The 14,700-nt window shown below is 38.3% G+C and overlaps 1 protein-coding gene across 1 annotated transcript in view; it reads left to right on the plus strand.

Moving 5' to 3' along the window:
• PPP1R12A (protein phosphatase 1, regulatory subunit 12A) overlaps nucleotides 1–12,671 on the plus strand; it is a gene marked incomplete at its 5' end in the record, with an annotated part of 56,740 nt that extends 44,069 nt beyond the window's left edge. The window contains 2 exons of the mRNA XM_009703811.1: nucleotides 4,015–4,065; nucleotides 10,517–12,671. Of these exons, the coding sequence (XP_009702113.1) occupies nucleotides 4,015–4,065; nucleotides 10,517–10,603 (138 nt within the window). The remainder of the gene's footprint in view (nucleotides 1–4,014; nucleotides 4,066–10,516) is intronic.
• Between the last annotated feature and the right edge of the window lie 2,029 nt (nucleotides 12,672–14,700).

Here is a 14,700-nt window from a genome sequence, read left to right on the forward strand (position 1 = left end):
GATATAAAATTAAACATAATCTCTCTCTTTCCTTGTACTGTAACTTTTTCCAGAGGGAATATGATACTGGAGTGTGAGGGAAGGATGAGTAAGCAGTGTGGGACAAGGGGCATCAGGGTACGAGACAGCCCTAAATTGAATGGAAAAGAAGTCATGTAATAAATCCGTATACGAGACAGACTATAGGAATTAGTTCTGAAGTTGGACACATGATAATTTTAGGCTGTGGTTTCATGCTAGTTTAAAATCCATCCCTATAAAAGTTTAATTCCACAGCAATGTAAAGCAAACTACATTGGTTTTGTTGTGACCCTGGCTTCCTTCATGACCTTGGCCACATGTTCCTTTCTCCTCCCCTGATCCTGGAGTGACACATTAGACACTTAAATGGGAAAAAAACTAAATGGACTACGACAGTAATAAGTGATGTGGTATACATTTATTTATCCCTCGTAAACTTGACATTCAGTAGCCTTTTATGTTTACTTCCCAGTATTTGAGGTTTAGAAAACAGTTTTTAGTTCCACAAACCTGTCTGTTGTATAAACAAACACTTTGTAGATTTTATAGGAGCACATGGAGATGTAGAAATTCTCTCAGGCTCTTCCTGAAGTTCCATTATCTTGATAATCTGTCCAGATAATTGCAGTGACCTTTTAGCGCTTTTTCTCCTTCGTTTTTTGCCATTCTGCTGTAGACAGTGATTTCATCAGTAGAAAAGTTTCATCAGCAGCTTTAATTGGTTTCTTGCTTGCTATCATGGCCACGCAAGTGGACATTTATTTATTTCATAGATTTAGCCACGTCCTTTACTATATAGGTTCCATACTGCAGAGCATTCAGTACTGCATTTCATCTTTAAATTACTGCTTTGCTTTTTCCCCAAATAGGCCACTGCATTAAAACAACTGGCTATATTAGAAATTCTTGCACCTTTTTTTTGTAAAGACATTTAGTCTTTCAGAAATGTTACTCTTCCTAAATGTCTTAGTATTAAAGCTAACAGGTAAAAAATAAAGTTAGTGATAGTGCTATATGGCTGAAACATGATTTACACAAGATTTAGGAGATGTTCCTTGTATTTTGTAATTTTTAACTTCTTTTCAGACAAGATTTTAAAACAGGAGTTTATTTGTGATTGTATTTCCCTTGTTAAAATCTGGTGTTACTTTCACTTTGAAAGTGACTGAAGCAGGATTCTCAGCTGCTAGTCATCAGTAGCTTAGAAATAAGCTTACCAAATTCAGAATTCAAGAATAATTTTTAAAACACCTTTTTAATGTGTAATGTAACAATAGGAACGTAAAAAGTAGAAACAAATTGTAGAGGTTTTCTAAGTATCCTCCTGCAAGTATATGACTTCACTAAAATAAAATATAAAACTGAAGATCTTTACACAAATTACACTGAGAAAAGGGGAGGGGAAAAGTAAAGTGGTGAGAATAAATTGGAAGAAGTAAAGGTTGGCAGAAAAAATCTGAAGGTATCCTTGAGCTATGAAATTTTCAAGCTGAAACATACATTTTCAGTAAAGAAGATAGGAACATTTATTAAACCTAGATTTGCACAATAATAAAATTTAGAAAATACTGGCTTTGAATTTTATTTGAACTCAGCCTTCAGAAGTGGGTTTCCATGATGTGATTTGGTGATGCATTGTCAATGTTGCTCATTTGAGAACTGTTTACCAGAAAGGGGCTATTTCCATGAGCATAGGGGTACAGATCAGATCACAGTCTTAGCAATACATAGGCAAAAATAAGGATTTCATTAACGACCCATCAGTCTGAAAAGAATGCTAAAAGTCTATTGCAGAATTTCATGTGATAGGATAATAAAACTCAAACTTGGCCAGGTTTCAGTCTGGATTAGAATTTGGAATTGTAGGTAACTTTAACTAGTTTTTCCCAAATTTAGAATTCATAGGCTGGGAATTTGGGTTGTGGAGAGGTATATTTTTTGGTATTACTGAATATACAAATATATGTAGGAATACACATCTGGTTTTACTTCTTAATAATTTTATAACTCTGGGGTCAATTTTTCACCTGTGACTATCGCTGTACCTCAGTCTCACTGCACCAAGCCTGTGGTTCCTGTTTGCTTTGATAAATACAAATGAGCTATTGTATTTTATAAGCTGAGAGACTAGTCTGTATTTTTTTCATTTTGAGGGTTCCAAATGTTCCTTGGCATACCTTATAGAGTTGTTGAAGTATGTCATACAAGTTTAGACTGTATAAATTTCAAAACCTTTCTTTGAGTCCAGGGACTAATCAAATAATACTGGCAAATCTTCCCAGTGAAACTGCAATGTGTTATTTTGTTGGCGTTCCTCAAGCCAGTTGCTAAAAGAGTAAGCAGTTCAGGAAAAAGAGAAGCATAGCTTAATGTAATCAGAGCAATACATTTTTGCAAAATACTGTATATCTAGGCCAGTCCATTTAAATGTTTCTTTTATATAATGTGAACTGTACAAAGTTAATGAAATAAGGATTTTAATTGGCTTTTATTGCTAATAGTTGTTCTTAGACAGACTCAACATGCTAGTTAAGCAAATGCATCAAAAGGACTAATAATTTCTAGCCATCTGAAATTTTGAGATTTATTTGATCGTTCATCTCTTGGTAATTGCAGGAATTGTCAAATACTGCTTAATATAAGAACACTGATAATATATGTTACTCTGCAAAGGTAGTAGGTAACTGATACAATTCTAAGTAATGTTAAGATGGTGTGGGTTTTTTTTTAGTCACTCTGCTTACTGCAGTTAACTTGCTGGTACTTACTATGCCCATTACTATCAGTCAACATTATGGGAAAAGTCTTAACTCAAAGGAGTTAAGTACATTAAGTACTAACAACTGCAGTAGTCTACTACTTTGATAAACCTTTAAAGTTGTTTGCTAAAATGGGAAAATGTTGGGGTATAAGTGCACTATGATTAAACTAAATTCAAATGATTTATATCTGAAAGGTGACCGGCAAGAGTCAGTATCTACTGGGCGGTATGATCTAACCAAAGTTTTACACACCTCAGTCAATGCTGCTTGCTGTTTGCATAACACCGTTGTATGCAGATGCATATGTCCACTTCGCAATAATCTGTTGCTTTTGCCTTTCACACTTTGGAAGAATCTGAATGTGGAGTACTGATAACCGCAGCTGCTTTTAAATGAGACACGTTGCATTGTCTGACACAGGAAAACAAGCAATCAAGCTGTAAACCCCTGAAGTCTATTGCATTAGCTATTCAGCTGTCAGATGTGTTGAAAATTAGGTTTAAACGAAATAATGTCATTTAGAAATGTGGTAGTGTGTCTGCACTGCAGACTGCAGCATAGTCTAGAAAACCTTAAGCTAACTTTCAACAAGCTAGCTTGGGTACTGTAATCAAAACAACCTGAATTTCTCCACAAAGGATAATTTCTCCTGTTTCTTAGGTTAAAAAAAAAAAAAAAGAAAAGAAAAGAAAACTATACTAGAAATGCAGAAAATACTCAGGAAATTTTTACTCAAGAAGCAGGTGGTCTTCGTAGCTAGATTTCTTTGGTACTCAGCTGAACTCCTCCAATGTCAATTTGGGTGTATCTCCACTATGGTGCAGTTTATAGCATGGGGGGATCCCACTGAGCTGAGAGAGATGTTTCAGCTACCTTTGCTTGTCTAGGAAAGCTTATGCTTTTGTGCTTGTTTATTTTAATATTCTTGTTAGTTTCTGATGGGTTTCTGCATTTCTTGTATATTAATCTATTACAGAAGCCTAGCTCCTGAAAAATAAATCCAAACAAATGGTACTTACAACCTGTCTGAATTTAGGGGTATGTTTGGTAGGACTTGATGTAATGTTAAAATTCCATATTGACAAAATTTCTATATATCACTGCCATCACACTATGCTTTTGGTTGTATGATCTTTGAAACTTGTAATATTTCACTGTTACCACAGTATTTACAAGCAGTAATTTTTAAAAAGTGGTATTGTTCAGTGTTAACACACATCTTTTGATTTAGGAAAGAAGAGCTCTAGAAAGAAGGATATCTGAAATGGAAGAGGAACTGAAAGTAAGTAAACTCTTACATGTTAAACTATTAATAACAAAGTGTATGACTATGTCAGTGCAACATGTGATCTGGCAGTATTACTGGTCTCTAATTTCATTAGAAAATAACTAAATTACAGCTGCTTTTCAAAATCACTCATGTTATATAGCTTGTAGCGAAGCTGTTACACCGGCATAAGCAGGTCATACATGTAGGGCTTCCAAGAAGGTGCTAAGACATATGCTTCTGTAACACGTTGGCTAGAAACATTCAGAGATGGTTCGAGTGAAGCATACTTTGATCTAATCAAGATGGAATTGCGATCTATGATTTGATGTGATACTGTGTATTTTATTAACTTTAAAATAATGGTAGCTTATAATTCCATAGATACTTATGCATTAAACAGCTTCAACCTTTATCTCATGCTCTTCAAATTATGCATTAGGCAGCATGTTATCAATATCAAAAGAAAAACTTTCCTTTTTTTAGAGTGAATGATAATCAGTTTTTAGTTAACAAAAAGCAGTAGATAGGTTTCAGATGTTGACAAATAAGTAACATTTACCACATGCACTGATTCCCATTTTTTTCAACTATGTATAAACTGAATCTCAGAAGGAAAATACTTTCTTAATACATATCTGACTGCTTTTTTTTAACCAGTCACGGTATGACTTCTCTCAGTTCCTGGTTTATCAGTGTTAAGTCTTGATACGATTAAGAAGGGTGAGAAATTTGGCAGGTTTGTTTTGTATTATGTCCTTGGATATAATATTGGACAGGGCCAACCAAACTGATAGAATTAAAGTCTGACTAGAAAACTAGTGGAACATGATTAAATAGAAAAAACATTTTTGCACTCCAAAATGTTAAAGAGGTACCACTGTTTTGACATTTGATATTTGTCATTGATATATGTCATAACATAAAAAGTTTCCTTTCAAGCTCATTTTTGAGCTCCGTCTGGTGCTTGGAAACAGCATGAACTTCCAAATACTTTTAATTAAAATAAATGCACGAAGTTTTGTGGAAATAATTGAAGCTGACAGGCAGATGTAGGCAGAAGGCAACCACGGTGCCTCAAGCTCCCTTGGATTCAGACCAAGATAGTTCGCTGTAAGGGAGGACACAATGTCTGTGGTTCCTTGAGGGGTCTTTAGAAGTGAAATATGTAGAAAGCAAATTATGATAGAGGAAAATAATTATGTCCAAGAGTGGAAGACACGATGTGAGCTTCTATCATCCTGTAAATTCCTGTTAGGGAAGGTTGGGCTTCCGAGAAAAAGAGAATGCAAATATATTGCCTTTTTTCAAAAGCTTACTTTCAATAAGCAATATGTGAAGGTTTTGAATTAAAGATTAAGTACTCTTCCTATCATTTGTTGCACCACCCGTGTAAAAGTATATGTTAAATGTGTCATTATTTACAGACTGGTAAGTAGGAGATTTATTTTGTGCAATTAGGATGTTAAGTAAAGAATTCCAGGAATAGCTCTCATTGTTAATGTATCCTGAACTGTTTTGGAAAGCTGTGACTAATCACTGCTGATTCTTAGATTGCTTTTCAAGAATGTGCCACTTGTTTGATACTTTCCTTTCACAGCAACTTATCTACTTTAAACAGGACTGTCTCTTCCAAGTTTTCTTTCAATTCTGCTCGTCTCTAGTTCTTTTAAACATAATGTACATGTTGTGGTTTTTTTTTCTCGTTTTCACTCCTGTTTCTTTGATTCCTGCAGAACCTACAACAAATAAAGCAGATTCAATCTTTGAGACACATAAATGAGCGACTGGTGACTGAGAATAGGGCCTTGACCCGGGTGGTTGCCAAGCTGTCAGGGTCCCGTAGGCAACTGCGCTCTGTGGACTTGTAATTTCTTCCTTCTCCTTTGTGTAGCCAGGCAGGTGTTGACATGCAGTTTGTGCTTGAGTAGACTTTTCCTATTAACACTTGTGTGTCAGAAGCTGACTTACCGCTGCTCGGTTATGGAAGTGTGGCTAAAGCATGGTGTCTGGTGTACCAGCTACAGGTGTGTTGGTATGGGGTGGTCTTGTCCTTGCCAGCACTGAAGCTTGTCCTCGCTTACGGGAAGATAAATTGGCAATGATCCAGGAGACCTTTGACATGTTAAAACCTTGGCAACAATTGAAAGGATTTGAGTTCGCACTAGGATACACTGAAATCAGTCCCTTGTTTTGATGTTTGAGTAAATGCTCAAATAGTTAGATTTGCCTCTAGTTTTCTAACAAACTGAAATTAAGAATTGAGCTTTCTTGCTGCAGTATAATTGAAGTGCATAGATTTGATGCAAATCTAGTCTCAACTAAAGAATGTTTGAGAACTGGTTTCAGTACTGTGCATTCCTGAACAGTTGCATTAGCAACTTGATTTCTTACATTTGTGTGGTTTTGTGTTTAGAGGGGACCAAAGTCTTTTCTTTCAGAAATGTATTGGAATTTCACGTTGATTAATATTTTCACATATTAACTTCCCGTGTGGTTCTGGCCAGTCTTTATTTTTATCTAGACAGCTTAAAATACTCAGCTTTAGCACTGAGTTAAGGCTATTGATTTATATTGCTATATATGCAGGCATTCCAGTCTTGGACCAGAATCCTGTAATGTATGGACTGTACAAACACAGACACCAAAAAACCTGCCTAATGTGTCAGATTGGTTCATACTTAACTAGGTCATCTGGTTCAGTCCCCTTCTGTTAAAGGTATGAACTGTTTCGAGTTTCATCTTGGAAAAAAATGCCAGTTTGTTGTCTTTAGTGTTATTGCAGGACTGTTTCAGAAAGCCACTGAAGGCTCAAAACTTCTACGAGGAACAAAATGTGGTTTCATTCCACACCAAATCTATACGCCTTTCTTCTTCCTCTTATGTAACAACTGCATAGGGTGGAGGTTTCAGTGAACTTTTAAGATGTGTAGGTGAGAAGAAAATTTTTCCTTCTGCACAGAGACTCTTGCTAAACTGTACCCCCCTTCCACTTAGAAGCAAGTCGATGAGTGTACATTTTTTCATTCTGCTCAGAGTTTGATCTCAGGTTTTCCCCACCAAGAGGCAGGAAATAAAGAGAAGGTTTATCCTTTGGCTTCATGTCTTCCTGGAGTTGGTCTAACAATAGGATGTGGATAGAAAGGTTGTTCCAAGCCCTGTGTTGCGCGATGTTCCCTTGTGTTAACCCTTGGTGAGTGAGTCAAGTCAGCTCCCTGACCTGGCTGAAAACAAATCCCTTTATTCGTTATATTACTTGATCCATCTCAACCCAGCGTTGCTGAATCACTAAACTAACAGGCAGAAAGCAGCAGGACCGTACTGCTGCATGAGGAGGGAGAGCTGTCCCTTCAGGGCAGCCCAGCTTACATCAGCTTCAGCTAACAATGTGGGTTTTCAACACAGCTGAGCTAATCTAATGACTGCTGTCCACAGCGACACGTGCATACCGTCTTTTTGTGCTAGCGCTGGCATTCCTTTAGCCACGGTAAGCCAGTTCAGGGTGTTAACCCACAGAAAACTACTCGGTATTCCTTTTTTTTAGGGAGGGTTTTCAATGGCAGATCATTGTGGAGCTTGAGGAGCCTGGCAAGCAAAAGAAAAGCAATGGAAACACAGCAGGGAGGCTTGACGTTATGATGGTAGCTTAACTGTAGCAGTGTGCCTATTTAATCTGAACGGGTACCTTAACAGTTCATGAGCTTTTTGTAATCTTGATTTACAGATCTGGTTTGTATGTAAAAACTGTTAAATCCTCCAGCAAATGCAGACATTATTATTACTGTACAGATCTGAGTTGGCTCCACATTTGTCAGGTGATTATTGAATAATTATTTGCTCAACGACAGTCACTGCAAAGTTACTAGCTAGTCATATAATACAGATAGGCAAAATAGTGCATTTGTAATCTCATCACGAGAAGATACTTTGCTATTTTAATGAGAAGCAAATTGGAATGCAAAGTGTTAAGTACAGTATGTAACTGTAATTTTACTGAATTCACTGCGAAGCTTTTTTCCATGCCTCTGCACATTAAAGGTGTGTGGTGTCACCTCAGGAGAAGTTGAGTACCATAGGAATGCACTGCTCCACGAAAAATTGTATGAATGTCTTTGGCTAGGTTTAAAGTATGTGGGGATTAGTATAGATGAGAAGCATAAATATTTTAGGTTACTTGAGCTTATCCTTCCTGATCAATCTCCTATTACTCATAACTGCTTTTGTCTCCTACCAGTCTTCCCCTATTCTTTAGCAGACTCACAACAAAAGAGAAAATATTTTCTTAATGCCTATTCTACCTATTAGTTTAATCAGGATTAAAATCTATCTACAGAGATTTGCGGACACATAATGGTACTGGATTATGTTAAAGCTCTAAATTTGAACAGCGACATTTTTGTTAAAATAGTTCACCAGAAAAGAGACCACTCTGTGGGTCGGTCTGTCTGTAATTAAGCATTATGGGCTGCAGCTCCCTAGTCAGTAAGTTGAAAGAGGACTGTGACATTCCTGGAGTTACTTTGAGCTTTCACGGGAAAGTGTACACGACAACACTTGTCGAGATACCTATTTAACAAGAACAAAACCAGACTCCCTTGCTTCCTTGTGCGTGGCGAGATGAAGGCTGTTGTGGTTTCACCCAGGATCTTTGGTATGAAGTCCATACCAGAATGAAAAGGAGGAAGGAAAGGTTTTAGTTGCTTTGCCTGAACAAATGGCTGTTTCATTGTTTGCGGATACACGTCATGAACAACCCCAGGTTTATACTAATATTACAGGTGTGTGCATGCACGCACCTGGTATCTGGATATGACCCCTAGGATGTGTATCTCAGACAACAGTAGTGGTTTTTACAGCTTAGAAAACGTAACTCAGATAATACTTGAAAATTGCTGAATGATTACTTGTGTTGCCCAATTTCAAACTTTGACCTGGTTTTTGAAAGTAACCAGCATTTTACAGCACTTTCTGTTCAGAGCACAGCTCTCACTTGACTATGATGGAAGCTTCTCTCTGACTCTGTGAAGAGCTCTGTTTAGGTGGCTTGCCCTAAGCTCCACCATGGAGCAGAGTTGGAATCCAGGTTAGCAGAATGATTTTTACTTTAACTGTAGAGACCACCTTTTTTCCTCTTACAATCTCCTGTCATCTTCCTTTCACATACTTTGGTATTTGCAGGTGAATAAACTAGAGATCCTGTCACCTCAGTCATCTTCAGTGCACCATCGTGTTTCACTCTGTGAGAGGGTCTGCTGTTTGGGAACTGAGTGGACAGGAATCCTTTAGAGGAGATGTGTAAATGAAGCCTCTGCTGTAGTGCACAGTTAATTAACCCTGCATTTTTAAACTTCTCCGTTCTTTCTGTTCCATAATAATGTTCTGAATGTATAATTTTGCTTGAATAAAGTATAATTTTGCTTGAATGAAATGAAAACAAAACTAGTGGCAAGGAAATTTCATCACGAAAAATTATGTAGCAGTCGTTACGTAGGTCACTACCTGGACTTAGACGTTTTGCATGCACTTGCACTTGAGGTTACTGAGTAACCGCTGTGCAGAAATAGGCTGTCACCTCCCGTGTAAACCTGCTGCTAGAAACCATACACGTAATTTAGCCATGAGTATTACAGGTGGTTTGTTATCAGTGTGTGAATGCAGATTGGAGAACTGCTGAGATTGCTTCTGGTTTCTGTGACAAGTTACATTCTCCCAGTACAAACCTCTGTGCGCGGACTTGTCGTCCTTTCCTGTCTGGTCCTGTCCGACTCTCGCCTCACTTGGCTTCTGCCTTCCAGCTTTTGTGCTTGTGTGGCTCCCATCTCCTGTGGCAACCTTAACTTGCCATCTCCTAACTTGGATGCCTGAGTATGCAGCTTGGTGTTTCAGTGATCTCTTCCAATGATCTGATCTTGTGTGAGCTACGCCATTTAGGGATACGATCTGAAATTATAGGATGTGTGCTTCAACACGAGTTTGGAAGTGGTTGGAAGATTAATGCTCTGAGCTAACAAGCTGAGTCACACGGTATCTGATCAGGATGAAATCATCCAAGAGCACAGTGGTAGATATGCTTAGCCGCAGCATGTTTTTTTGAAACTGTGCAAGTGCAGTATAGACAAGCCTCTTTAAATTGGTGGTAATTAACTTTTTTTCTTGTTGTTTTGCACTGAAATTTGAAGCATTTAATTACTTTCCTCACGCTACTATAAATGCTTTTGTTAGAGGCTTGTCATCTGCACCACCGAGTTTTAGTGCATCTAGTCCACACAAATGAAAACGACTAATCTCTTAACTCTTAACTGTGTCATGCTAAAAGGTGAGATTTTTCTGAACTGCTGATAATGAAGGGGGAGAACTATCAAGATGCTTAAGCCGAATAAAGATTTTTATCCTCAGTGCTTGTCTAGTCTTGCTGCTTTTACTTGGGGTATAACAGCAAATAACCATCGTGTTTCATTTTTCATAGATGCTACCAGACCTGAAGGCAGACAACCAGAGGCTAAAAGATGAAAATGGGGCCTTGATCAGAGTTATAAGCAAACTTTCGAAATAAAGGGTTTACTACAGCAGCAAATAACGGTATTGCACATCACTAGTAACTCCAGTGGACCATAGTATGGCAGTCACTGGAAGCGTGGGAAGATCCCTTGGAGACTGTCATTTTCAGATATCCTGCCAAACGCCCTCTTACCTGTGTGTTTTTTTGTATCAAGATCATTGTTTCTGTTAAAATGCAGCTGCTGAGAAGATAAAATGACTGAGAAATCTTGTTTACAGCTACAGCATAATAAGGAAAGTGTTCAAGGCCAGATACGCCTCAGATATTTAACCAGTAAGCCTTAGTTGTACATAAACACTTTTACATCAACAAAAGCTTTCAGCTCTCACAGAAGACAGTTACTCAATAATGTTTTTGTTGTGCCACAATTCCCAGTTTTTTTCTATACTCAGTTTTTCTTTAAATCTTAAGTTTGGAATTTTTTTTTTCCCTTCTAATTATTCATGTAACAGATTTTCTTGTACAGTGTTTTCACAGCTTTACCATTTGCAGAGACCACACACCCTTTTAAATTACGTATTTGTGTAGCTACCTAGAGTTGTATTGTCCAACCACCTGGAACAGAGATGTTTGGTGGAACATTTGCTTTCACTGTTTGTGCAATATGCATTTATTTCCTATACAAAATGCTTTAAAAGTCAGTTGAAACTAGAAATATTTTAAGAGTCCTGTTTTCTGCCTTTATTGGTCACTTTAAAAAAAAAAAAAAAAAGAAGTTTGTAGTGAAAGATGTTAGATCCTGTAATCGTCACATTCATTTGAGCAGGTACTGAGTGATGCTGTATATATATAAATGTGTACTGGTTTGATTTTTCAGACCACCACGTGGCATGCTTGAATATATTTCCCTATTGCAAATGTCTGTTAATGCAAATTAGGCTACTCCAGAATAGTGTGTTTAACAAAATTCATTAATTTTTATGGTATAAAGAATTTAGACATTGTACATTGTATGGAGCCCTATCTTTACAAAAGGTCTAAACTATATAAAATACTTTATTATCTTTTCCTCCCATTTTTTTTTCATTTGATAGTGTTCACCATAATAAAAAATTGCATAAATATAACTGCTTCACTACATTTCACATACCTGTATTTATCTGAGTGCTGTCCAAAACTGTTGTGCTAGCCAAAGTAATGTACTAAATCATTTGAAAAACATAACCCATTACACTCACATTAATGTTTATATGCACTGTTGTTGCCATGTGAGAAGGCATCCAATTTGATAACGCCATCATGTCAGACCATTTTATACATTTCAGTGGCCTTTAAAAACAACAAAAGTATTTAAGTGAAGATCGCTTTTGTTAGAAACAGCTTTTATATTTTCACTAAACCATTCAAACTACGACATCCTATTGGCACATAGTTTATTGCCTAAAACCACTGAACAGATCAGCCATTAAAACAGATTGTACATTGTAAAGCTTGTAGTAGCGATTGTATTATTGATTATATTGTATACTATATTAAATGTGAATTTGTACCCCTTCATTTAAAAAGGTCATGGTGTTCTACTGCCTACTTGGGGGGTGGGGGGTTAGTTTTACGGGGGTGGGATATGTTTTGGTAAGGAAGACATGATGTCCTCTCTCTGTTGATTGGTTTTTTGAAGATGTAAGGTTGTGCTCTTACTACCAAGCTCAGGATTCTTGATTTTAAAGGTACACAGATAGTTGGAGATATCTTATTGTAATTGATCTGTATGAGAGGTGGGTCTGAACCATAGGGACTTCCATTGTCTGACGCTAACGTAAAATAAAGAATTGAATGGCTGCAACGTATTGAGTTCTGTTACAAGACAGTTAGGCATATTCTGGGTTATATTTGGTAAAGTTTGGGTGCCTGTGAATGATTAAATACGTGTTTCTAATATTTTAGTGTTTTATATTTAGGTTATTTATTCTTTATATCTAAAAACTGAATGGCTACTGTGCTATATTGATTTTATTGGTAGTACTGAGCAGACCTTGTATCTGCATGAAACTAGTTGCAAAACCCACTATTTTGGAAAAAAAAAATGTATTTTGACATATACAAATAAAATGAATACAAACTATTTTAAAAGTGTGAAAGTTTTACTGAGAAGACATTGAAATTTGTTATGAATTTAAACCATGTTATAAGTTTGCTATTTAAATTCTTTGGTGGGCATTTTTCATTCATTGCGTTACTTGGATGCAGGGTTCAAGTACCTTTCAAAGATTGTAATCAAATTGTGATTATTTGCACATCATTGTACATGCACATCTGTAAATGCAACAGTAAAAATGCCATATTTATGCAATCTGTAACAACTTGGACAAATGTTTATATCTTTTACATAAACCTGTCTGTGTGCAGAATCTGAGAACCATTTTTTACGTGGTATTAACCGAATCTCACAAAGCAATTGCGAAACTTGTGTCACTGTCTCATTGTACTGATCGTGTTGCAGATCACGCATGCCCCCCAGAAAATCCAGCTACCACAGAGAGAAAATGGGTACTGGAGGACTATTTTATTACTTAGGAGACAGTCTGCCTGTGAGAAATATATTATTGCTGGCTGCTGACTCTGGCAAGCTTCTGTAAGTGACTCATGGCTTAAATGGTAATTCAAAACGGCAACTTAGCTTTTCAGGGGACTTGTCACAGTGTTGAAAGGGATCTTTATGCCCCAGAATTAACATCAAATAGACACGGAGGCATGGAAGTAGCTGGTGCTGGCGAGTTGAGGCAAAGGGCATGCCCAGAACCAGCCCCAGCCGTGACAGAAGCGGTAACGTGGGGAGGAGGAGGGACCACCGGTGGGAAGGCAGCCCAGTGGGATGGGACGGCACCCGGGCAGGATAGAGTGGGGAGGAGGGCGACAGCAGGGCTGTGTGACCTTGAGGGGTCCAAACAGTAACTGTTCCCTAGGAAAAAAGTCTCGGGAGCTGGAACTTCCAGTTTTTTGCCCACCTCGTTGCCCTCATCATAAAGAATTCCCTCTGGGCCTCCCTAGTCCTGCTGCGTACAGCTTTCAGAACTTTGCTGTTTCCTCACCAGATTCCCAAAAGAGCAGTTCTAATTTGTGTTGTGTAGGTTGGGGCATGTGCTTGTTCAGCACCAAGTACAAAACGTGAGTCTCGGTATTCCCTCCTTCAGAAATCTCTTCCATGCCAGACTTCGGTTTGTGCTCAGATGAACGTTAAACCAGTGGGTGTTAATCTTGCCTGTTGGGTATTCCTGGCCGCTGTCCCTTTGGTCGTCTTTGAAGAGCAAATGTGCTGTCACAGAACAAGTGTCCTCATTCCTTTTTTAGAAAGATTAACTTATTTACAGGTCATCTTAGAGGAACAAAAAGCATGCTTTTGGGTCATTGAAGATACCTGCTTTAGGAGATGTGTGTCAAGGGAGATGTGTGTCAAGGGAGATGTTTTAAGTATTTCCTTCACCATTATCCTACAGAGGTGGGCTCCATACGAGATGGCTTCTACCCCTGCTAGCTGACTTAACCGTCAGGTTTATAGTCAAGAGTGAGGGCACCCCATAATGCCAAAAACATCCGTACGATGGTAGCCAGGAAATCTACACAAAGAAAAGCAGGTGGCGAGGAGGAAGTACGCCACGATGCCAGACTTGGAAAGGCAACACGGTGCCAGAAAATGAACCGTTCGCATGGAGGAAGGCAGGGGACGCGTCAGAACAAAACTGGTCCGAAGTCAGAGGTCAGGGCCCCATTGCATCCGAACTCCTCAACAGAGAAAAATTGTCCAAAGCTACCAACAGTATGATTCGTGCCTTGCTGCTGGCTTGTAATACTGCTCAGAGGAGGTATTCCTTTCTTTTTAAATGAAGTGATAACGAAAATAATCATTACACTGACTCGTACTTGATCTGGGTGGTCCTGGAAGTGGCTTGACTCTCCGCAGCTGGCACTTGACCGCTCTTTTATGGGCGTCTTGGGGTTCCACCCACCTGCGCAGCACACCAGCTCCTCTGGAGAGGAACACGCACTCTTTTCTCTCTCCTGTCACTTATGGCCTTGTGGCAGAAGCCTCACCAGAGGTGGCCAGATGTGCCACGCTGCAATGTCCTGGAGCCACGGGTCCCGGGAGCTTCCGC

The sequence above is a fragment of the Cariama cristata genome, unplaced genomic scaffold (genome assembly GCF_000690535.1).
Source record: "Cariama cristata isolate BGI_N322 unplaced genomic scaffold, ASM69053v1 scaffold10110, whole genome shotgun sequence".
NCBI lineage: Eukaryota > Metazoa > Chordata > Aves > Cariamiformes > Cariamidae > Cariama > Cariama cristata.